Source organism: Somniosus microcephalus, chromosome 25 (assembly GCF_052327205.1).
Source record: "Somniosus microcephalus isolate GS21.2 chromosome 25, FLI_Smic_1.0, whole genome shotgun sequence".
Lineage (NCBI taxonomy): Eukaryota > Metazoa > Chordata > Chondrichthyes > Squaliformes > Somniosidae > Somniosus > Somniosus microcephalus.
The window spans coordinates 12,242,332-12,268,571 of record NC_141011.1 but is presented as its reverse complement, the minus strand read 5'-3'; the positions used below and the strand labels follow the sequence as shown (position 1 = coordinate 12,268,571).

Sequence of the window (26,240 nt, the reverse complement as noted above, 5' to 3'; positions counted from 1 at the left end):
ACATAACAAGATTGCTAATTAATCCTTTCTCATTACATAATAGAAAAGTTCTGTAATTATTGGCACAGTGGTGCTTTGTTAATCTCGATGTCTCCTGCATTAATGTTTGCATTTAATTCCCCACAGACGTGCCAGCTAAAAAATCATCTTTATGCAATTTCAGGTTGCCAAGTCGTCTTAATCATTATAGAAACATAGAAGATAGGAGCAGGAGTAGGCCATTCGGCCCCTCGAGCCTGCTCCACCATTTAATTAGATCATGGCTAATCATCCAAATTCAGTACCCTGTCCCTGCCTTCTCCCCATATCCCTTGATCCCTTTAGCCTTAAGAAATATATCCAACTCCTTCTTGAATATTATTTAATAAATTGGCCTCAACTGCCTTCTGTGGTAGAGAATTCCACAGGTTCACCACTCTCTGGGTGAAGAAATTCCTCTTCATCTCTGTCCTAAATGGCTTACCCCTTATCTTTAGACTGTGACCCCTGGTTCTGGACTCCCCGGCCATCGGGAACATCCTTCCTGCATCCAGCCTGTCTAGTCCTGTTAGAATTTTATAAGTTTCAATGAGATCCCCTCTCATTCTTCTAAACTCCAGCGAATATAAGCCCAATCGACCCAATCTCTCCTCATACATCTTTCCTGCCGTCCCAGGTATCAGTCTGGTGAATCTTCGCTGCACTCCCTCCATGGCAAGAAGCAGGATTCTTAAATTAGCGAATGAAGGAAATTTCAATTATATCCCACTTTTTCTTTACTGTCAACGTAAAATTATCCAAAAAAATGATTCTACAGATTAAATTATAGTGGGGCGATTTCTTCATTAGTACTTTTGTTCAGTTTTTTTTTAATAAAGCAGTTCCCATTTGATGCTTTAAAATAGTTCCAACATTCACACCTAGAATTTGAGATCTGATGTGTGGTAAGTGTAGAAAGCTTGGGAGGAACAAGTTACTTTTCACCTATTATTCTGAAAGTTTTCCACCATTGGGGGTTTCCTGACCTCGTGTCTGGGTCTGTTGTAGACTAATTGATGGAGGTTGACTACCATGATTAGCCAGCAACTCCATTATTGTCACGTCCTGCCACTACCAGAGTGGGAGAAGGCGAACACGTGGACTGTGGTCTTTTTTCGTCTGGCTATTCCTATGTTCCTCGAACTAATCATGGAAAGATCTATTTTTGTAATCAAAGGTTAAGTGTTCTGTACAGCACCAACATCCTTTTTATTTACACAGAAACAAATTAATTAGCTCAGTGGTTCCCGACTTCATTGAGGCTGGCTCCACTACCTATGACTGCTGTGTAGAAATAACACAAAATCAGGAGCTTCACTCAGGTCAAATTGCCTTTTTGTAGCTTTGAAAGGGAAATCCTTTTTGCAGTTAATTTCCCAAGAATGCAGTCTTTTAACTGGCAAAGCTCCTGTGCCATTGCTCACAGTAAGTCAGAGGATCCTCAGCTGTATGCGCCTCTCTCGCTCTCTAAACACACACTTCTTCCCCACCCCCACAATGACGACAAGGCATGAGGTTTACTGACAGGAAATACACAATTAGTACACAACTTTCACTAAACTGCCTAAATACAGATTTACACATTTGTGATCGTCCTTGCATGCAAGAGCTGCAGTGTTTTTGCATTTATGCATAAAAGACAACCTTTCAGGAGAATGTAAAATAGCTAAAATTATGTTATGATTGATGAAAGAAGGTTGCAATTTTCTTGTCTCTGATTTGTAGTGAGTTAGTCAAGATTTTTTTCTATGTTCATGAAGAAAGAACAAACTTGCATTTATCATAGAACGTAATGCTTCATTGTTTTGTTTATATTGTGGAATTGTTAGTTACATGTCACTTGGAGGGAGGCTACAACTTTTCTTAACTCCATCTTACACCTGAAATGAGTTGCCCCCCAGTCATTGTGCTGTAGTGTTCTTCTTTTGTCTGGTAATTAAACAAACCATAAAACAATAATGCCAGTAGCACCCGCTCCCTCCTCCGCAGCAAGTGTTCAGTGAAAGGCAGCAGTGAGCTGAGCGAATCAGACAGGAGATGGCCACAACAGGCAGCAGATGTCGGCTTCAAATTTTTTAACACCTGGAACGCTATACAGGTGCATTGCATTCCATTTCAGATGCTGATTGGCGGTAATTTCACTACCACCTTTCACTTAATTTCCCCTCATCCTCAGCTGTGACTCACAGTTTAAGAAAGACTGGCGTATCTTATAGATCCACAATGATTTTTGAGAAATATGCTGTAAACTGATGTAATGATTTTGCCTAACAATGTCATTTGTAGTAAGTCAAGCATATCAAACTGTCATAGTTGAATTTAATGGGCACTGTAACGTAGTGTGGCTATGTTACTGGACCAGTAACCTATTGGCCTAGACTTATAATCCACAGAGTGAGTTCAAATCTCACCAAGGCAGTGTGAGAATTTGAATTTGTGTTTTTTTTTAAACCTGGAAATAAAAAGCTGGTACCAAATAAAAGTGACTACAAAGTTGTTGGATTGTTGTGAAAACCCAATTGGTTCATTATCCTTCAGGGAAGGAAATCTACCGTCCCTACACTGTCTTGCCTATGTGACTCTGACCCACATGACTCTGAAGTTGCCTAGCAAGCTACTTTTCTCGGGTAACTAAGGGTGGACAATAAATGCTGGCCTTGGCCACATCTCAAGAATGAATTAAAAACAAATTCTATCCACCAAAATGAAAATATGGTCCATGGATAATGGCCTCAAAAAAATATTTTCCCTTTGCCTTTTGAACAAAAAGATCTAGTGAAACACTGTCCAACAGCAAGGCACAGTTCTCCATTCCAATGTGCAGTAGTTTCAGGTTATCTCTTTTTGATTTTCATGTCAAATTGTTCAGCGGTTTTATTGGTGCTGCTGGAGCAACTGTGTGTTAACTAACTGCATTCACTTTCTCAATAATTATGCATGTGAGAAGGATTCTAAAGGTTTAAATTATTTTCTTTTTTAGGGGAAAGACACCGAAAACAACAAACTTTCTAAAACAGGTTTGTGTGAATTTATTTCCTATTCTTTTGCGAAAGAGTGGTTGAGCAATACTTGAATATGGGGAATAAGGAAATGGCAGAGAAATTAAACAAATACTTTGTGTCTGCCTTCATGGAAGAAGACGCAAAAAACTTCCCGGAAAGAGTGGAGAACCAAGGGTCTCGCAAGAACGGGGAACTGAAAAAAACTAGCATTAGTAAAAAAAATAGTACTGGTGAAATTAATGGGACTGAAAGCCGATAAATCCCCTGGACCTGATGGTCTACATCCTAGGGTTTTGAAAGAGGTGGTTATAGAGATAGTGGATGCATTGGTTGTCATCTTCCAAAATTCCATAGATTCTACAACAGTTCTTGCGGATTGGAAGGAAGCAAATGTAACCCCACTATTTAAGAAAGGAGGGAAGAGAGAAAATGGGGAACTGCAGACCAGTTAGCCTGACATCTGTAGTAGGGAAAATGCTAGAATCTACTATTAAGGATGTGGTAACAGGGCACTTAGAAAATAATAATAGGATTGGGCAGAGTCAACATGGATTTATGACAGGGAAATCAGTGCTTGGGCCTCAGCTATTCACAATCTACATCAATGATTTGGATGAGGGGACCAAATGTAATATATCCAAGTTTGCTGATGATACAAAGCTGGGTGGGAATGTAAGTTGTGAGGAGGATGCAAGGAGGCTTCAAGGGGATATAGACAAGCTAAGTGAGTGGGCAAGAACATGGCAAATGGAATATCATGTGGAGAAATGTGAAGTTATCCACTTTGGTAGGAAAAATAGAAAAACAGAGTATTTTTTAAATAGTGAGAGATTGGAAAATGTTGGTGTTCAGAGGGACCTGGGTGTCCTTGTACACAAATCACTGACGGTTAACATGCAGGTACAGCAAGCAATTAGGAAAGCAAATGGTATGTTGGCCTTTATTACAAGAGGATTTCAGTATAAGAGTAAAGACGTCATACTGCAATTATATAGGGCCCTGGTGAGACCACACCTGGAGTATTGTGTACAGTTTTGGTCTCCTTACCTAAGGAAGGATATACTTGCCATAGAGGGAGTGCAACAAAGGTTCACCAGACTGGTTCCTGGGATGGGGTGATTGTCCTATGAGGAGAGATTGAGTAGACTCGGCCTATATTTTCTAGAGTTTAGAAGAATGAGAGGTGATCTCATTGAAACATACAAAATTCTTACAAGGCTTGACAGGGTAGATGCAGGGAGGATGTTTCCCCTGATTGGGGAGTCTAGAACCAGAGGTCACAGTCTCAGAATAAGGGGCCGGCCATTTAGGACTGAGATGAGGAGAAATTTCTTCACTCAGGATGGTAAATCTTTGGAATTCTCTACCCCAGAGGGCTGTGGAGGCTCAGTCGTTGAGTATATTCAAGACAGAGATCGATTAGATTTTTGAATAATAAGGGAATCAAGGGATATAGAGAGAGTGCAGGAAAGTGGAGATGAGGTAGAAGATCAGCCATGATCTTATTGAATGGCGGAGCAGGCTCGAAGGGCCAAATGGCCGACTCCTTCTATTATGTTCTTATGAATTCTTATTTCTCGGTGTCAACTAGTAGAGTATTGATTGGCTTTCGACTGTAGGTCAACAGTGGACTGAGGAGTTAGAGTTTAGATCTCACCCTTAGTCCCCAAAGTAGCAAACATTATTTGGTTCTCAGCTCCTGAAAATTAAACCAAGTTGAATATGTTGGATTCAGCAAGCCTTGTACTACTTTATTCATGGATCGAGAACGCGATTGTTTTTGGCAACTAATGGAGAATGGAAACTGGAATTCTCTGTCTAAACATCTACACTATTGAGTTTACAATATTGACCCCTGACTCGATTCCATAGGAACAGGAGTAGGCCATTCAGCCCTTCAAGTCTGTTGCTGATCTGTGCTTCAACTCCATTTACCAACTTTTGATCCAAATCCCTTGATACCCTTGCCTAACAAAAATCTGTTGATCTCTGTTTTGAAAATATCAGTTGATCCAGCACCCATAACCTTTTGCGGGGGAAAAGGTTCCAGATTTCCACTACCCTTTGTGTGGAAAAGTGCTCTCCTAGCTCTGATTTTAAGATTGTGGCCCTCTTGTTCTGGATTCCTCCACCAGAGGAAATAGTTTCTTTATATTTACCCTATTGAATCCCATTATAATTTTAAACACCTTGATTAGATCACCCCTCACTAAACTCAAGGGAAGACGAGCCAAGTTCATGCAACCTGTCCTCATAATTTAACCCTCGACTGTACAGGAAACTAACCATGAGCCATCATATTAGGTTCCTGGAAATAAGTAGGCTGGAAAATTTGTCAACAATGCTAATTTTGGGGATTACGCAGAAGCTTTCTAGTTTTCCATTACGAACATGGTTTTTTAAGTGAACTGTGTTACATGGAGTCTAGATAAACAGTTAGCAAGACGTTGAGTCTGCTTTCTCAATGTACTTTTTTCATGATTGCAACTACTGGTGTGAGCTGAACCTTCAAGTGCAGCTTAGTGAGTACATAGAGTTGGAGCCAAGCGCTCTATATCCACCTGCCCCCGGTAAATTAAACCTATAGGTCTGCAGTTCTATAAGTTGGGAATTGTTTTCTTTTTAATACATTATATAATTGCATGACAGGCAAAGTTACACTTCAACTTCAACTGGGATGTAAAACTCAGCTTTCTCCAGTTTGGTATTGAGGGGGAAGTGTCACCTTTCATGATTTCCACCCCCGCCCCCCCCCCCCCCACTTCCTACTTTCTTTTGATTACCAAATGAAAATCAGACATTTTATTTTATCAATTATTCCGTTTATTTTTCAAGTTTTCCTGCAGTCAAGTACAAAAGTAATTTGTAAAATTAGATTTGTCTTCAGGTATATCCTTTTTACCACAAGCAAAATGGCTGCTACGTTTTAAGATATTTTAACTAAAATTGAGCAAATTTTACTTAAAATTCTATTTTTAACTAAATTGTTCCAGTTTGCACTTGCTTTCAGGGTTATATCCAGTAGTATGAAATAGTTTGTTTGCTTTATTCTTCTCTTAAGTATGACCACTATTTTACCCTCCATTTCCCTCCTAAAGGCATTGGCCTAGAAATTCGCTGACGCCCCATTTGGGGCGCCAGGGCGCCAGAAATACCGCCCCGGAAGGAGTCGCGGCCGCCTGCCAGAAATTCACTTTCAGCGCCCCAGATGGAAGCGCGGCGCTACTCGAGGCGCCCCGCATCCCTCTTGGGGCGCTGCAACTGAAAATCGCAGCGCAACGTGCCGCAGCGCCACACGCTGCGGCACGGCGCGCTGCGGTACTGCAGGCCTTCCTCCACTTCTTAAAGGGGAGGGGCCTGCTGAAGAGCGCGAGTGCTGGCAAAAGAGCCCAGCACCGAGGAGAAGTGCCGGGCTCTTGGGACACAGCCGGCACAATGCGGGGGGGTGGGGGTGGGGGGGAGGCTCAGGAGGCTGGGGACGGTGGCGCAGAGAGGTGCTGGCAGGCGGCCAGCAAAAAAAATGGCCGCCCCGCACCTCAGTGCTTCTACCGCCACAGGTAGGCCCCCCTGAACCGATCGCAAATTGCGACCGGCGTTAAAGCAGGAGGCGCTACCAAATTTCGCGAGCGGGGCACTGTGCACACCGATGACGTCATCGGTAGTGGCGCAGCGCTAACGGCTAGCGCCACCATTAGCGTCCCGCTAAGTGCCCTCATTGGGCGCTAACGGGTGGCGCAGCCCACTGAATTTCTAGGCCATTGACTCTTTGTTGAGGTATACTGGCACTCTGGTACCTTACCCACGTTTGCACCTTGGCTGTGAACGCCTAAAGGTTATTTCACTGCAGAGGTTTTCATAGACGAGCCCAATCCTCACCTAATATTTAAACGTATATTTCCAGTCAATTTTTCCTCCTTAATCCATGCATTACCACTCCTTTTTCATGTTTTTAGATGAATACTTTATTATTTATTTGTTCTTGGGTTGTGGGCGATGGTGACAAGGCCACATTTATTATCCATCTCTAGTTGTCCTGAGAAAGTGGTGGTGGGCGATTGTTTTTACGACTGAGTAGGTCACTAGGCCGCTTCAGTGAGAACAAAGAGTCAAATGCTAATGTAGGTCTGCAGTCGCGTGTAGGCCAGACCAGGTAGGTGTGGCTGGTTCAGATCCCCAAAGAACATTAATAAACCAGTTTGGCTTTTATGACAATCTGGCAGCTTTCATGGTCATTCTTCTGCTGTGTATAAGAACATAAGAAATAGGAGCAGGTGTAAGTCATACGGTCCCTGGAGCCTGCTCCGCCATTCAATAAGATCATGGCTGAGTATTGTGTGCAGTTTTGGTCGCCTTATCTGAGGAAGGATGTTCTTGCCATGGAAGGAGTTCAGCGAAGATTCACCAGGCTGATACCTGGGATGGCAGGAATGACATATGAGGAGAGATTGGGTCGATTGGGCTTGTACTCGCTGGAGTTTAGAAGAATGAGAGGGGATCTCATTGAAACTTATAAAATTCTGACAGGACTGGACAAACTAGATGCTGGAAGGATGTTCCCGATGGCGGGGGAGTCCAGAACCAGGGGTCACAGTCTAAGGATAAGGGGTAAGCCATTTAGGACAGAGATGAGGAGGAATTTCTTCACCCAGAGAGTGGTGAACCTGTGGAATTCTCTACCACAGACGGCAGTAGAGGCCAATACATTAAATATATTCAAGAAGGAGTTGGATATATTTCTTAAGGCTAAAGGGATCAAGGAGTATGGGGAGAAAGCAGGGACCGGGTACTGAATTTGGATGATCAGCCATGATCTCATTGAATGGCGGAGCAGGCTCGAATGACCTACTCCTGCTCCTATCTTCTATGTTTCTATGAACATCTACATCAACTCCGCTTTCCCGCCCTATCCCCATATCCCTTGATTCCCTTGGTGCCCAAGAATCTATTGATGTCAGTCTTGAATATATTCATCGACTGAGCATCCACAGTCCTCTGGAGTAGATAATTCCAAAGATTCACAACACTGAGTGAAGAAATTTCTCTTTATTTCAGTTTTAAATGGCCGACCCATTATCCTAAGACTATTACCCCTTCCTCTAGGCTCTCCAGCCAGGGGGCAACAGCCTCTCAGCATCTACCCTGTCAAGCCCTCTCAGAATCTTGCGTGTTTCAGTGAGATCACCTCTCATTCCTCTAAACTCCAGAGAATATATGCCCGTTCTAAGCCTTTTTCTTAAATAGAATTTGTCTCTAATCTACCAAAGTTGGTGATGGATAAATGTTTGCTGTTTAATGACAGCTGTTCTGGATTAGAACCTAATGGTCTGTTTATCTTGAGTTGCCTTCTATAGCGCACTTACTGTCTGATGGAACCTTACGGTATAAAGGAATCAGCGCCATGAGAGATAGCAAAACCCAATAAGGAGGAAATTTCATTGTACCACCATTGGCAAAGTGCTGCCGCTACTTGTGTTCGATCATTTTGATCCTAACCGTGGGCTGGCTGAGATCCCAGCACTCTTACAGGCCAGCAATGCGATTTGAACTGTGCTGGCCTGTTTGGACCTACCCCTGGCATCAGGCATGACATGCAACCAGAATGACAATGACAAATGTAGCTTTTGAGCAACTTTACATAGGCACCATGCGCACTGTTTCATATTTGCGGAATTCACTGTTTAATCTAAACATGGAGTATTTGGCACCAGGGAACCAGCACATATTACAGAATCACTTTCTTTGGATGTAGTTCAGTAATATAAACTGGGTATTAAATTGCTACTAACTGTTGCATTGGAAGTGATTAATTGACTCATAGCAGAGTGTCAGTCTTGTTAAGGAGAAACCATGTTAGAGCAAGGTAAAACCTGCGTGTTGAAATGTTCACACAACGTGCGTCAAGTGACATCCTGTCTGACCTCAGCAGAGCCAGAATGCCTCCAGTCCATCAAATATACGAACATTTATCTTTGGGATGTGTAATATATTTAAAATAATTCATTAATGGCCTTCTGGGTTGTATTGGAAAATTGTTTTATAAACTATTCATAAAATAGTTGCTTCTATCCTCTCCCACCCTGTGCTTTCTCGCAAGAAATATAACATTTCTGGATTAGGAATCACAGGTGGGTAAGTGTACTGGTGGTTTGGCTTTGACCCATACAAAGGAGGAAGATCCTAGATATGATCCCTGGTCTGTGCTCAGTGACAAGTTCACACTCTTGGTTGCTACCCATTGACCACTGCCAGCAAGTGTGTCTGTGGGTCTTTGATACATAGAAACATAGAAGATAGGAGCAGGAGTAGGCCATTCGGCCCTTCGAGCCTGCTCCGCCATTCAGTGAGATCATGGCTGATCATCCAAATTCAGTACCCTGTCCCTGCCTTCTCCCCATATCCCTTGATCCCTTTAGCCTCAAGAAATATATCCAACTCTTTCTTGAATATATTTAATGAACTGGCCTCCACAGCCCTCTGTGGCAGAGAATTCCACAGGTTCACCACTCTCTGGGTGAAGAAATTCCTCCTCATTTCAGTCCTAAATGGCTTACCCCTTATCCTTAGACTATGACCCCTGGTTCTAGACTACCCGGCCATCAGAAACATCCTTTCTGCATCTAGTCTGTCCAGACCTGACAGAATTTTATAGGTTTCGATGAGATCCCCTCTCAATCTTCTAAACTCCAGTGAGTATAAGCCCAATTGACACAATCTCTCCTCGTACGTCATTCCTGCCATCCCAGGTATCAGCCTGGTGAATCTTCGCTGCACTCCCTCCATGGCAAGAACGTCCTTCCTCAGGTAAGGTGACCAAAACTGCACACAATACTCAAGGTGCGGTCTCACCAAGGCCCTGTACAGCTGCAGCAAGACATCCTTGTTCTTGTACTCGAACCCTCTTGCTACGAAGGCCAACATACCATTTGCCTTCTTAACCGCCTGCTGCACCTGCATGCTTACCTTCAGCGACTGGTGCACAAGAACACCCAGGTCTCTTTGCACTTCCCCTTCTCCCAATCTATTGCCATTCAAATAATAATCTGCCTTCCTGTTTTTGCCACCAAAGTGGATAACCTCACATTTATCCACATTATAGTGCATTTGCCATGTTTCTGCCCAATCACCCAACCTGTCCAAATCGTACTGGAGTTTCATGACATCCTCCTCACAGCATACCCTCCCACCCAGCTTTGTGTCGTCTGCAAATTTGGAGATACTACATCCAATTCCCTCGTCCAGATCATTAATATATATTGTGAACAGCTGGGGTCCTAGGACCGATCCTTGCGGTACCCCACTAGTCACTGCCTGCCACTCGGAAAACGACCCGTTTATTCCAACTCTTTGCTTTCTGTCCGCCAACCAGTTCTCTATCCAAGTCAATAACTTGCCCCCAATCCCAGGTGCCTTAATTTTGCACGCTAACCTCTTATGCGGGACCTTATCGAAAGCCTTCTGAAAGTCCAAATACACCACATCCACTGGTTCTCCCTTAATTTTACCAGTTACATCCTCAAAAAATTCCAGTAGATTAGTCGAGCATGATTTACCTTTTGTAAATCCATGTTGACTTTGTCCGATCCTGTCACTGCTGTCACAGATAGGATCATCTGCAGCTGTGGTATCTCTCTTCACATTAGAAGAATACCCACTTGGACGAGGCATGGGGCGGCTGCTTATAAGTGTGGAATTAATGAGCATGTGTCATTTGGAGAGGAAATGCTTTAAGCTGCAAACATGGTAGTTTAAAGTGGTGTAAAGCTGAAATTGTTTAACGTGGTTATAATGATGCTTTTGTGAGCTGTTGAAAGTATGGGCTGGATTTTCTCAATGGAGATGAGTTGGAGGCGGACTGCTGCTTGTTGGGTCTATGTCCCGCCTCCATCATCTTCTGGCGAACCAGCGGGATTTTCCCCTGATTGACCTTGTTAAACCCTGCGGGCTCAGCAGGCCAATTAGGGGGAAGTCACTGACCGAGCACATCAACGTCTGACATGCCATCTGTCAAGACTTCTTGAAAGAAGAAATGTCAGCATTTGACAGCTCTGTAAAGCTGTCAAACACTGACATTCTCTGTAGTTTGATGAGTCCTTGTGTTCAGGACTCCTCAAACCTTTCAACTTTGTAGATTTCAGATGACTGTTGGTTTGGAGGATCCAGCATCTGTGAAATCGACAAGGAAGATGTTGGGACTCCCGATCCAGAGCGGATGAAGGCTGTAGGCAGAAACCAAGGTAAGTGAACATTTTTTAAACTTAACACTCACCTTACATATTTACCACTCCACACTTGCACCCATCACTCACCTCTACATCTTACTTTCAGGTCCCTCCGACCCGCGCAGACCTCCTACTCGACTCCTCCAACCCGGCGGGGTTCTCCAAGGTAGGGAAGCCTTCACCTAAAAAGGTAAAATGGGACTAATCCTTTTTTCTGCCTGTTAACTACCTGTTAACAGGCAGTTAAAAGGATTTAATCCCTTTCCTGCCTCGAGACGGGACCCGAAGCAGCACATCTTCCCGCCTCCTGGCAAAACGGCACAGAGGCGGGATGGGGGCGGGTTTACCATCCGCCCCCACTTTCTGCTACTTTACCGGCAGTCCCGCCTGCATACTCAGCTCCTCGGGGCTGAGAAAATCCAGCCCATCGTGTCATACTGAAAAGTGTGTTAGGGAAAGTGTTTTTTATATGAGGGGTCCACACCTTGAGTATTGTGTGCAGTTTTGGTCACCTTATCTGAGGAAGGATGTTCTTGCCATGGAAGGAGTGCAGCGAAGATTCACCAGGCTGATACCTGGGATGGCAGGAATGACGTATGAGGAGAGATTGGGTCGATTGGGCTTGTACTCGCTGGAGTTTAGAAGAATGAGAGGGGACCTCATCGAAACTTATAAAATTCTAACAGGACTAGACAGACTAGATGCTGGAAGGATGTTCCCGATGGTCGGGGAGTCCAGAACCAGGGGTCACAGTCTAAGGATAAGGGGTAAGCCATTTAGGACAGAGATGAGGAGGAATTTCTTCACCCAGAGAGTGGTGAACTTGTGGAATTCTCTGCCAAAGAGGGCAGTAGAGACCAATTCATTAAATATATTCAAGAAGGAGTTGGATATATTTCTTAAGGCTAAAGGGATCAAGGGATATGGAGAGAAGGCAGGAACAGGGTACTGAATTTGGATGATCAGCCATGATCTCATTGAATGGCGGAGCAGGCTCGAGGGGCCGAATGGCCGACTCCTGCTCCTATCTTCTATAATACAGGCTACATACAACACAATAATGAGGCTGGTGCAGAAATTGGGAAATAAAATATATGACCGGCAAATGCTGAGAGTTGCTCTGTAACTTAGGGATGATCATTGTGTGTTTGTACGTTCCAAGTGGTATAAATTGAACCTATAAATCATGTTGCTTAACAAAGTTCAATGATTAACTTAGCAAATGTCCGTAGGGTATAAAGGGTCGATGGTATGTCAAGCCAAGTAAATTTCCCCAACATGGTTCATACAACGAGCAAAGAATTTCTATGGCACTATCATTTGAATTTTCTTTTCTTTATTTCCTCTACCTATCTATAAGGAAACAGGAGGAAAGGAGAGAAACCGTTCTGAAAAAACAAAGTCACAGATGGACTCTTGAGTTAACTTCCCCTTACAGTTATGAGTTTCTATATCACTTCCTGTTCATTCAAATAAAATGGTTTATCGGAAACCCACATTTTTATTACGTATAATGGACTTCCAGATATGCTTTTCTGTATTTTGGGTTTTATCCCCTGCAGTGAAGATGATTGAATGTTTGGTATGCCCACACCTTAAGTTATAACAGGCTTGTATCCAACTGCACTTTCAGTCTCTTTTCCTTGTCTTAGTATATCTTGAGGTTAAAACATTTTTTAAATAAAAGGTCCAGAAATTGCAATGTGACACAGCACTTTGGATTACTGGGTTACTGATCTCAGCTGTATCAATGAACCTCAAAGTTACCATCTGGGAGAGGGGGAAGTTGACAGAGAGATTTACCCTGAGCCCCTCTTTCACCTGCCAGAAGCCAACTCCAGATTACCAACTTGTACCCCAACAAACCTCTCAGTCAGGTATGGCTTATTCTGCAGAGGTACTAAATTCGAGAGCAGAGACGTGTGTTTTTTTTTTACGGTTTTTAACCGTTCCATGCATGTCCGTCATTACCTCAACCAAGTGGTCATTCTTCAAGTGTGAACATTAGTTAATGAAGGGTTCCATTATTTCAGAAATGAAAATCTCCTGAACCCTAGGGGAAAGTTTCCCAGTGTGGATGTTGGTTAAGGTCTGGATCAGGCCAGGTCTGCCCCACCCCAGCTTCTGGTCCAATAACCTGTCATGCTCAGGTATAAATAGGACACTTGGACAAGTTACTAGAGCGCTGCAGGCATTGATGGACTTATACTTCCAGCATGAGTGATTACGTTCAGGAAGAGGGAGAAAAATTGAGCCTTTTTTCGTAATCTAACCTGTCATTATCTCCTGTAATTTATTTTGCTTCAGATAATTTGTGATTTGTGCTGTTTATGATGTGAAATTACAGCATGGCTGCAAAGGCAGTACTGTTATTTGGCACCAATTTTCCAAATTGACGCATATCTGAGTGGCTATTTATGCAACCAGTTTTGGGTGATGGTGAGCATTGTGCAAAGAAATAATGAGTAATACAAGTCTGAAGCGAGACAGCTGTTTGTAAATTTGCTAAACTTAAGAATTAGGCCAAGACTTGAAAGGTGTGTTCCTGTATAGTTTAGTTTGAGTTTTATATTGCATGTATACAGTGTACATTGGTAGCTTTATGGGCTCAGTATTTCCTTGTATACTTGTACAAATGATAGGTATAAATGGATTTCTCTCACTCTTTCACATATCTGCTTATGAGGTCATCTGTAGAACAGGAACACAATAAAACTTTGCCAACTTGTCAGTTTATTCCCAGCAAAACTTTGAGTTACTTTTGCTGTTTCACAGAGAGCTGTTGCCCTTGCATTTCACCCATACTGTCAACCCATCAATATATCCATGTACAACTCCAATTGACATTAAAACCGTTTTTCTTATCAGCAGACTGATGCATATTTAAAATGATGTTTATAATCTACTCTATTTGTCCCACTTGTACTAGTGCACAAAGGTTAGATTGGACCATTAATCAGCCTGTCTCAACCACAGTGTACAATATAACCCACTTAAGTCATGAAGCCTGGTTTCATGCTGATGTCAATTCAGACTCACGCCAGGCTTCCGTGGCAAATCAACCAACCACCAAATCTCCCTCAGAATCTTGCATGCAGTCCCTGCACAATACCACAGATGCCACCTTCTACGAGTCACCTGATGTGCTTTTGCTGTAATAGACACTTTTAAAGAAAATAAATAATTATTTAGAATACAGGTGCCTGCCCTCTTGAAAGCATCCATCATAAACTGGCATTGCTGCACTAAACTGCTGTCACTAATTCCATACACTGGGCCTGCATTGTGGCTGTGTACCCCAGTATAATTGCGGCATCTGTTTCAATGCCTGGTGGGAAAACTGCATTCAAGCCAGCAGTACATGTAAAAAGTCATAGTTAAACAATAGAACTGTTAACTGTTTTAGGGCTTATATTAATACACAATTGGGTTTCTATTAAAAGCCTAGGAAACTGATCCAACTAGTCTCTGTCCAGGAATATACAAAGTAATCCTTAAGAGCTCGTTTCTAGCTGGCTTTCATTGTATAAAAACAAAAGACTTACTGAGAAGTAATATGAAAATATTCAACCTTTTTGAAAGCCATCCAATACAAAAATAGGCCATAAAAAAGTTAATAAAGAGAATATTTTATAAGCCGCTCAGTAAATCACTTCTCCCACAGATGCTTTGATGGCACGCTTGATGGATTTTTAAGTTTAAATATTTTAAAGCTCAGACCATACAAGTCAGAAGTAGAAAATGAATACCTCCCACCTCTAAGTCGCTTGCTGTGTTTACATTTAGAAAAGAGGACAACTGAAATGAGAGAGGGGGAAATTTGCACTAAATTAAATTCTTAGCAGAGAGAAGCAAAGATCTGTACAATGTCTAACTTTATAATCCCATCTCTTTCCAGACTCTGCTAGTCCTGGTTTGGGCTCTAAGCAGACATGGCATGCCACAGAGTAAAACTTCTGAGATTTTCCCTGTTTAACCATTTCAATGCTGAAAGAAACTGTTTTAGCTTGTGCTTCTAGACAGCAACGAGCTTTATTTCTGTTTCCACAAATACCTTATTTTGCTAATATATTTGACAGCTATGATGTTTTTGAATTAAATGTATATAGTCCAGTGCAGGGAATGGTCAATTAGTGGATGATTCGAACAATATCCCACCCGAAGACTAGCTGGCTTGGCCCCTCTTCTGATCAGTAGATAGTTTACTGTTCCTTGGAGCGGTGGGGTGGGAAGGAGGGGACCGAGTGGCAGATTGATACTTGTGCAGGTGAAAGAAAGAAAGATTTGCATTTATATAGTGCCTTTCACAACCTCAGGACGTCTCAAAGCGCTTTACAGCCAATGAAGTACTTTTGAAGTGTAGTCACTGTTGTAATGTAGGAAACGCGGCAGCCAATTGCGCACAGCAAGCTCCCACAAACAAAAATGTGATGACCAGATAATTTTTTTTGTTATGTTGCTTGAGGGATAAATATTGGCCAGGACATCGGGGACAACTCCCTTGCTCTTATTCAAAATAGTACCATGGGATCTTTTACGTCCACCTGAGAGAGCAGATGGGGCCTCGGTTTAACGTCTCATCCGAAAGGCGGCACCTCCGGCAGTGTAGCTCTCCCTCAGCACTGCACTGTAGTACCAGTCTAGATTTTTGTGCTCAAGTCTCTGGAGGGGGACTTGAACCCACAACCTTCTGATCCACGAGGCGAGAGTGTTACCAACTCAGCCACAGCTGACACAGAGAAAAGAGTTGCTGTCATAGTGTATTACAAAACTGAAACAGAATTTATTGGGTTTTACTGGTATCATCCATGAAGTGTTATGAAGTAATCTGAGCCGTAAGGTTGTATTACAGTTTGGAATGTACAATTCATGTCAGGTGCTTGTTTTTGCATGTAAATTTTTAATCAAACTAATATCAGCTCATTAGGTTAGTGTGAGTTACAGTGATGTGACTTGACAATGATGGTGAAGCAGAGACCTGTGAACTGTAGTAAAGTTCTCCACATTTCCCTTCGACTGTGTACCCCTGGTTTCTATTGAGCCCATTGAAAGGTCAACAGGAAAGGAGCTACACATTTTGCTCTGTATTTAACGGTTGTGTTTGTGGCACAGGAAACATATGGTCCCAGATGCTGTTAGGGATGTGGAGTTTGCCTATTTTATATATTCGCTAGCTGAAGTGCCCGGCGGTGCCGAGGCTTTTTCGAGGGCATGTTGTTGTTGGAAGAGAGAGAGCGACTGGGAGGGGGGGCGGGGGGGAAGGGAGGGCGGGGGGGAAGGGAGGGTGAGGGGGGGAAGGGAGGGGGAGGGGGGGAAGGGAAGGGGGGAGGGGGAAAGGGGGGGAAGGGGAGGGGGGGCGCGGGGGAGGGAGGGCGGGGGCCCCCCCCCCCCCCACCCCGAGGTGAAGACCGCCGATTGCGGCTGTGCGAGGCGGCCGGTTGCCAGGGTGACGCTTGGCGCCCCCCCCGAAGGTCGCGGCCCCCCCCCCCCCCCCCCCCCCCCGAGGTGAAGACTGCCGATTGCGGCTGTGCGAGACGGCCGGGGGGGCCGGTTGCCAGGGTGACGCTTGACGCTCAGCAAGCCCCGGCCGAGCCAGAGAGAGACGCCGCATCTCAGCTCCTGCTGCGCGCGCACCCTAGCAGCGCTGGGCTGAGGCTCGGCCCTCCAGCCTTCGAGTGGGGCCGGGAGGTGCCTAGCTCGGGCGTGGGTGTGAAGGAGAAGCCGAGGCTTCGAGGCCTACCTGGAAAAACGGGGAAAGGTAGGAAAATTAATGAGATTAGATAAGTTAATTCGTTTCTAAATCACTTTTTTTTAAAACAATATGTGTTTTAAAAGCAGCGTTTTTTTTTTAAGACGCAGAAAGCGGGAAAAAGAAAGGAAAAGTTTGGAATCAAGATGGCGGCGACTCACCTCGGTTCAGAACGATAAAGCCCGGCCACACACGCACCGATTGGCCCGGCGGCACACGCCAGCAACCCGGCGTACGATTGGTCGAGCTCGAGGTCACTCTGTCGCTAATGAGCAGATAATGAGATGCTAATGAGCGGAATGTTGAAGGTTTTTGGGATACCGCGGGCGCAATTTTAACCCGGCCGAAACGTAAATACGCTTAAAACCGTCTCGGATGCGTAAGCTTTCTTTGGAGGTAACGCGCGCGTAGGTACGCCCTGTAACTTTCGAGCGCATAGCTCGCCAGACGCACACGCGATGACAGACAGAATGATAGACAGAATGACAGATCAACCGATTTATATATATAGACTAGCTGAAGTGCCCGGCGGTGCCGAGGCTTTTTCGAGGGCATGTTGTTGTTGGAAGAGAGAGAGAGTGAGCGACTGGGGGGGGGGGGGGGGGAGAGAGCGACTGGGGGGTAGAGAGAGAGCGACTGGGGGGTAGAGAGAGCGCGGGTGGGGGAAGGGAGGGCGGGGGGGGAAGGGAGGGCTGGGGTGGAGGGAAGGGGGGGTGCGGGGGAAGGGAGGGAGGGCGGGGGGGAGGGAGGAAGGGAGGGCTTGAGGCTGAGAGACAGGCACGGCCACGCCCGGTTGCCGGGGTAACCCTGCCGCGCTGCCCTGCACTGCCGAGAGCCCAGCTCTCCGAGCCCCCGCCCCCCCCCCCCCCCCCCCCCCCCCCCCCCCCCCCCCCCCGGGCCGAGAGCCGCGCTCTCCGAGCCCCGGCCGAGAGCCGCGCTCTCCAAGCCCCGCCCCCCCCCCCCCCCCGGCCGAGAGCCGCACGCTCCAAGCCCCGCGCCCCCCCCCCCCCCGGCCGAGAGCCGCGCTCTCCAAGCCCCAGCCGGCCCGCACTCCGTTGCCGGGGTAACCCGATCCGCACTCTCGAGAGCCCCGCCCCCCCCGCCCGAGCCGAGCGCGGAACAGAGTCTCACCTGCTCCTGCTGCGCACGCACCCTGACCCTCGTGGCTGACGCCGTTGCCCCGGGTAACGTGACGTGGGGGGGGCAGTGGTGAGGAGCTTAGCAGCAGCCCAGTTACCTAGCTCGGGCCTGGCTGGGCAAGAAAGGCCCAGGCTTTCAGGCCTAAGAAAAAAACGGGCAAAGGTAGGAAAAAGAATGTTCAGGTGAGATAAAATATTTACAAATGAGTGATTTATTTTAAAAGAATTTAATAAATTGAATTTTATTTTGCTGGAAATTTATATTTGAAAAGAAAGACGCAGAAAGCAGGAAAAAGAATGGAAGCAAGATGGCGGCGACTCACCTTGGTTCAGAACGATAAGGCCCGCCCACACACGCACCGATTGGTCGACCGTCAGGTCACCAAAGCGTAGGATTGGTCAATCGTCCCGTCACTCGACTGTAGGAGGGCCTGGCCGCACGCGGCAGCAAGCCGCCGTACGATTGGTCGACCTCGAGGTCACTCTGTCGCTAATGAGCGGATAATGAGATGCTAATGAGCGGAACGTTGGAAGGTTTTTGGGATACCGCGGGCGCAATTTTAGCCTGGCCGAAACGTAAATACGCTTAAAACCGTCTCGGAAGCGTAAGCTTTCTTTGGAGGTAACGCGCGCGTAGGTACGCCCTGTAACTTTCGAGCGCATAGCCCGACAGACGCACAGGCGATGACAGACAGAATGACAGACAGATCGACCGATTTATATATATAGATAGTGGCTCATGCCCTTGGGGGGGAGGTGGGAGTACTGCCCACTGGCAGTGACAGTACATGAACAATATAAAAACATCTTTAGATGGAAATATTTGTGTGGCAGGAAAAGAAGGCTTTGAACCAGTTGCAATGCTAACCTGACTTGTACCAGAGTCGCATGGCAGGATAGGTACTGAGGAGAACTTTGCTTGACAAGAATCCATGAGTTGAGGTTTTCAAGCATGCTTTAGGAGTAAATTACATCCAGCTTTTTATGTATGTAATTTGTTCACTTGGAACTTGTACTTCGTTGGAAGATTAGATTACATGTCGTCCTGTTAATGCATACTGTGCTACGTTAGTGGTTTAAGTAGTTTGCAGCTGTTTATGAATGCTGATATTGGCTGAAATTTTGGATTCTCTTATTTAGTATACTGTAAAACAAGCAATTATGCAATATTTTTACAGGCGGGATATTTCTGCAATATGTATACAAACGTTTGTGGGTTTTATTTTTGCAGCAAATGGGCAGACAATAAGCGACAAAATAAAACCAACATATCTTTTGTATTCTCTTGCACAATGTCTGGCCTGTTATGTCTGGTCTGTGCTGAGTGGTAGGGCACAGATCAGCCCCACAATCCCTCAGTTAATAACATTACAATTTCAGCTGGATAGTCAGATGGAAGACAACCACTCCCTCAAAGCAAAGGAGACAAAAATCAGCAAGGTAGTAACGTCAGGCTATTTTATGCCTGTTCCAAATTTAGCTATTTTATGCCTGTTCCAAATTTAGTAGCGACTCAAGGGTGGCATGAGTACGCTCAGAGAGAGAATAGAAATAACTTGCTGTGCCAAAAGGGATTTTCCACTTGCTTGTTCAAGCTAGAAATTCTGTGACAGAATATCTATCAATTTCCTTCCTGATTCCAGTTAGTGTAATTATTAATCCTTACTCACAAAAGAACTACATGCCAAAGTAAATGAGATTACATATAGTCACCAAGAACAAATATGCTATAACCTGAGGCAAGCAATACAGTAATGTGCTTGTGTATCCATTGATTAAAGTGAAGTTGAAGTAACTCGCAGTGTGATTTGAAATTAGTTTCAGTACAAATTAACAGAGTACTGAAAGAATTTATTTTTTGACAAAAATTTGTATTTTTTTCTTAGATCGTGGCAAAAAAGCTCCGGCCCTACAACCAGAGATGGGTGATGAGCAGTCTTCAGTAGCTAATTATTTGGATAAGTAAGTCCACGTTTAACTCTTTCACAACTACAACCCATTTTCAAACGGACTCCTTTGCACTATGCTTTTGGTTGAGTTTCTTCATGAACAGTCAAGCTGACTCTTTGCCATTGTAAATGTGCACAAGTGTCAGTTAGAAGCATTGCAGCACCTATATCTTCTATCTTCTTCTATCTATCTATATAAACAGTATGTCTGTCTCTCTGTCTGTCTGTCCGGCTATACAATCAAAAGTTATAGAGCGTACCTACACATATGTTATATCAAAAGAAAGCTCATCATTAGGGGACTCTTGTAGGTGTATTTACTTTTTGGTCGGACAAAAATTGTGCCGGCGGTATCCAAAAAATGTTCAAAATTCCGCTCATTAGCATCGAGTGGGGGCGGGTTCATTGTGTGTGCGGGCAGGCCATCCTAGAGTTGAGTGACGTGATGATTGACCAATCCTACAGTTCAGTGACCTGACGGTTGACCAATCGGTGCGTGTGTGGGCGGGCCTTATCATTCTGAACTGAGGTGTCAGCCATCTTGATTCATAAGTTTATTTTTTTTCCCACTTTCTGCGTGTTTCTTTTCAATCTAGATTTCCAGCAAAAAAAAAGTTCCTTTTAAAACACAAATTGTTTTTAAAAAAGTTAATTCATTTGTAAATCGTTTCTCTAACCTCTATAATTTTCCTACCTTTCACCGTTTTTGCAGGCCTGGAAGCCTGGGCCTCTGTTGCCCAGCCACACCCGAGCTAGGCACCGCCCCTCCCGCTGGGCCCACCCCACGATCGCCGCCATCTTTGTAAAGGCTGGTGGCGTGGGACTGGGTCGAGCGTAGCCGCGCCGCCATTTTGGTAAAGGCTGGCGGCGCGGGGGGGGCCTAGCGGGAGGTCAGTTGCGGTCACCGCGGGGCTCTGCCTCAGCTGATCGGGCGCTCATCAGGGGTCGGCCCGCAACACATCGACCGGAGGAGTGGCGGCTCTCTCTCTCCTCCCCACCCCCGCGGCTCGGGCGGGGCTCGGGAGAGCGGGAAGGGGGGGAAGGGTTACCCCGGCAACTGCACCCGGCCCTCTCTCACAGCCTCAAGCCGGCTCACGCCCGTTCCCGCGGCTTCGCTCCAGCGCAGGCCCAGCCGCAATCGGCGGTCTTGAAGCCGGGGCTCGGGCTGACCGGGGCGCTGCGCTCGGCTGGGCCATGTCAGTGCGTGGGGCGGCACGGAGCTCCGCGGAGCCATCGCCGGCAATGGGGAGAGGGTTTGCTGCTCCCTTTCTCCCCCCCTCCCTTTCTCCCTCCATCCCTTTCTCCCTTCCCCCCTCCTTCCCCCACCCTTCACCCCCCCTTCCCCACACACCCTCCCCCCCTCCACTCCACCCCACCCCACCCCCCCTCCACCCCACCCCCCCCCAGTCGCTCTCTCTCCATCCCCCAGTCGCTCTCTCTCCATCCCCCAGTCGCTCTCTCTCCATCCCCCAGTCGCTCTCTCTCCATCCCCCAGTCGCTCTCTCTCCATCCCCCAGTCGCTCTCTCTCTTACCCCCAGTCGCTCTCTCTCTTACCCCAGTCGCTCTCTCTCTTACCCCCAGTCGCTCTCTCTCTTACCCCCAGTCGCTCTCTCTCTTACCCCCAGTCGCTCTCTCTCTTACCCCCAGTCGCTCTCTCTCTTACCCCCAGTCGCTCTCTCTCTTACCCCCAGTCGCTCTCTCTCTTACCCCCAGTCGCTCTCTCTCTTACCCCCAGTCGCTCTCTCTCTTAACCCCAGTCGCTCTCTCTCTTACCCCCAGCAGTCGCTCTCTCTCTCTCTCTTCCAACAACAACATACCCTCAAACAACCCTCGGCACCGCCGGGCACTCCAGCTGGTTACCAATAAATGGAGTTGTGGAGAACTTCAGATCCCCATTCATTCACATACTGCTCTGTATTTAGATGCAGAAGTTCGGCAGGTTTATTCAAATTTTAATTCCAAGACTTCCAGGCCCTTACCTTAGGATGGGGGAGTGGAACATTTTACTCTGGATTGAAAGCAAACAGGTGCAGGAATGCATCAGCTGGTGTGGAAAGTTTGGGCTGTTTGTCCATCGCCAGTCAATAATAGTAATATGCTTACATCAGTACTGGCATGAAGTCCACCTTAAAGCCAGTTTATAACTCATAGTTTGGACAGATTACAGTGGCAAATGGAAGTCATATTTCAGAACAGATGTTTCTTCTGGCTGAAGCTGTGAATGGGCTATTGTCTTAAACCAAAGGGAAATTGCCCTGGATTGAATAGGCTTTTTTTTTACCTATATACAATAGGGACAGAGAAATGGGTACCTTATTTTATCAAATGTTTTGTGCATTATTTATCGATAATGTGTTGACAGTAACTTGGCAGCTAGAATCCACTGAACATTTTGTTACTGCTAGTTTGGCAACTGCTTGTCTGAAAATACGACTAACATTATTCCTTTTATAAAGCAAAAGAAATTTAATTACTTGCTCTGATATGTACAAATTTGCACGCATGATCAGATTAAAGTCATCTGAGCCACAAGACTATACTACAGCTTTGTAATACACAATGGAACGTCAGATGTTGCTGTTATTTATTTATATTTATATGTGTGAGCTTATTTTTACTCTTTTTTTTCCCCCTGCCAATTTTCTCTTCCACCTCGTGTGTGCGCACACTTATTTTCTTACAATAGCCCCCCCCACCCCCCTGCAAATTATACATATGGTCACATTGCCCAAGTGGCTGCTATTTATCTGTAGGCCCGGTGGTGAATGTAGAAATGATATTCAACCACAGGAGCAGCACAGCTGAACTCAAGCAATACCAACAAGTTAGCTAGAAAGGGGTGAGGAGTGGGAACCTTGATGAGTTTTCCTCACTGAAGCCAATCATAGGGCATCTGCCATCCCTCCAGCTGTAATCAGCAAACCGCTTAGACTAAAGGTCAAACCCGAGATCTTCCTATCTGTGTGGCTCAGCTATCACCATCTTAACTATTGGATCTCAACACTACAATGATCTCTCTCATTTTAACCAGGCTTTCTCCCACTTTTCTTGAATCCTGTCTTAACTTCAACACCCCGTGCTTCTGGCCTTCCATCGGCACTGACATTGACGCCTTTGTTCATTTTCTCCATAATTGTATTGCCTCCATTTTCATCTCCCCTTTCCCCCCTCAGATCCTATGTAGCCTCCCAACCCAATCGCCGCCTTGATACAGCACCACCAACCTGCAGCCTCAAATCCGCAATCCTCTGTCTGCTCTAACTGGGCTGCCTCAAGTTGTACTTTTGCTTCCTTTCTCGAACCAAAGCCGCTAACTGTCCCCTTAGACCTCGTCCCTAATTCTCACCTCCGATTCAAAATACAAAGAACTGTTGGACTTTTTGGGTACAAAACTGAGACCAGCCCCAAAGCAGCCACCGTCTCCCCGACCTCTTGTCCTATCCCCAAACTTCCATCTCCCCCTCTGCACTCCATCCAACCGTGCCTTCACTGTTCTACTTTTTCAGTTTCTTCCCCATCAGCCTCAGCCCACTCATCTTGTCCATTAAGTACTGCCTGCTCCCTCAATCCCCTTCCATCCTTCTTCCTGATTTCTCAAACTTGCTTCCTTTCCCCATACTTGCTGACATCATCAACCTGTCTCTCTCGTCTATCCTCCTCCAGCTTTAAATCCACTCTACCCCTTAGGAAACCCATCCCAAACGTTTCCACTCCTGCTACTGCTGATCTCAAAGCTTCCCTTACTCTGGAGACCTGGAACTTGTTGCTACCTTGCAACTTAGTTCTCAACCTTCCTGTTACTCCTTACTTGAGTTCCTCCAAGCTGGTATTGATACTGCCCAAATAAAGCCACAAACAATATCCAGTGTACTTGTGACCATGGCTTCCTATCTCCTCCTCCTCCTCAATCTCTCTGCTGCTTTCAAGACTGTTGAGCCCTCTGTCCTCCTCCCAACATCTCTTCTCTGCAGTCTGTTTCCAGGGCACTGCTCCCTTCTGGTCCCGCTCTTAACTTGACTCAATGCAGCTTGCTGCTACCACATTGCTGCTAATCATTTCTCCTCCATACTTGTGGGGTTATTTATGATGTAACCTGGAGTCCATCACTGGCCCCTTGCTGTTCACCATCTACATGATACCTCTTGGTGAGATTTTCTGCAAGCACAGGGTCAGCTGCTACATTTGTGTTCATGATGCCCAGTTCTACCTCCCAACGTCCTCTACTGACTCTGAGGTTGTTGCAATGTTGTCAAATTTTCTGACATATCAAGATCTGGAAAGGTCGAGACTTCCTCCAGCTGAATGTTGGCAAGACTGAAGATATCCTCTTTGATGCCTGGCAGCATCTCCAGGTCTCTGCCTTCAGTTGTATAAACCTCCCTGAATGCCCCCTCAAGCTGAGTCGAGAAGTGCGTAACCTTGGCACCCTGCTCAACCCTCAACTTCCTTCCCCACATACCAAAACTGCCTTCTACCACCTCTGCCACATTGCCTGCCTCGGCCCCACCGCCTCTGTTAAACCCTAGTCCATGCCTTCCTCATCGTGAGGCTTGACTTCTCTAATACTCTGCGGTCTGGCCTCCCCATATCAATCCTACTCAGGCTTCAACCGATCTGAGCTGCTGCAGCCTGCATCCTTGCCCACGTCAAGTCATGCACTCCCTTTATCCCCATCCTCACCTGCTCCAAGCTTCAATGGCTCCCAGTGTCCCAGCATGTTGAGTTCAAAATTCTTGTCTTTATTTTCAAATCATTCCACTGCCTTGCCCAACTGTAACATGATAATCTGCTTCTGCCCTACGTCCCTGCATGTACCCGCTGCCTGGATTTCTTCTTCTTCCCTTTGCTTTCTGGAGTTCTCTTTGCTCCACCATTGGTTCATCAACTTGTTCCTCCACCCCCTTCTGTCTTGTCACCACACTCCATGCTTTCAAAAACCTACTCAAAACCGTCCTGTTTGTGCTTTTAGTTCTCCAGACTAGCCTCTCAATTTCTCTCCCCTTTTGGTGTCAACAATATCTCTTTCCTCTTTGTTATAACGTTCCCTGAGATGTCTTGTTACACATGAGCAGTGCTATATAAATGTAAGTAATTATTGTTAAATCAGCTGAACCATTGGGACCATGTCAATTGAATCTCCTGTGAGCCCATGTAGTTAATGACAATTATATTGGCACCTATAGCATTGTATGTATCAATAATGGGACAATTGTTATTTTAATTGATTGATACACCAAATTGGATTGAGGAGGCTCAAAAACTAAAATTTAGAAGCTATAGAGGCCGTCCAAGAGCACTTCAGACTAAACCTAAATAGATTTCTGAGTGCTACTTGGCACTCGATAAGAGTGAGCTTGTTTCATTTATATAAGAATAATTGAATGGTTATTGCAGTACACCCCAGTAGTCAAGGTGACCTTGTACTTTTCTGTTTTGTAGCCCATGTTATTACTCACTCATTGACATGGCTATCATAAACATTCTGGCATGTGTTGTATTGGAAAGGGCAACAGAGAGCTGTGCCTTGTGCTGGAATGTTTATTATAGCCATTCATGCTGTCGATTGGGACAAGTTTCAAATCTAAATTCTTGAATCCAGTGCATGTGGTCTATTAGGCTCTGGCACATAGTACTGTTTGATCTGTTAGGTTTGTTCAACTTCATCATTCTCTAGGTCCATTAATTGGAAAACCATATTGGAGAGAACAAACAAGAATAGACAGTATTTATGGTTATTGTATAAGATGAGGAAAGAAAGTATAATGCATTTAAAATAGAATAGCATGATCCAGAAGAAACATTAAAACAAGCAAAAATATTTCAAAAGGAAACAACAACTTGTCCCAATCGACAGCATGAATGGCTATAATAAACATTCCAGCACAAGGCACAGCTCTCTGTTGCCCTTTTCAATATAGCACATGCCAGAATGTTTGATAACCATGTCAATGAGTGAGTAATGACATGGGCTACAAAACAGAAACAGAGGGCAAGGAGAAAGACTTCAGGGAGCACAGCCACAATGCAGACCATAGAAATATGGTAGTGATAGGGGACTCTATAATTAGGGGGATAGATCGCGTCCTCTGCAGCCAAGAACGAGAATCTCGATGGGTGTGTTGCCTACCTGGTGCCAGGGTAAGAGATATCTCACGGCAGCTAG

General features: G+C 45.4%; 1 protein-coding gene across 8 annotated transcripts in view; it reads left to right on the top strand.

Moving 5' to 3' along the window:
* Nucleotides 1–26,240, top strand: part of cep104 (centrosomal protein 104) — a 326,262-nt gene that overhangs the window by 207,965 nt on the left and 92,057 nt on the right. For 5 of the 8 annotated variants that reach the window (XM_085966835.1, XM_085966834.1, XM_085966831.1 and 2 more), the window contains 3 exons: nucleotides 2,999–3,035; nucleotides 11,346–11,405; nucleotides 20,014–20,089. In XM_085966835.1, coding sequence (XP_085822961.1) covers nucleotides 2,999–3,035; nucleotides 11,346–11,405; nucleotides 20,014–20,089 — 173 coding nt within the window. The remainder of the gene's footprint in view (nucleotides 1–2,998; nucleotides 3,036–11,345; nucleotides 11,406–20,013; nucleotides 20,090–26,240) is intronic. The other 3 variants (XM_085966836.1, XM_085966833.1, XM_085966838.1) reach the window with 1 other exon arrangement.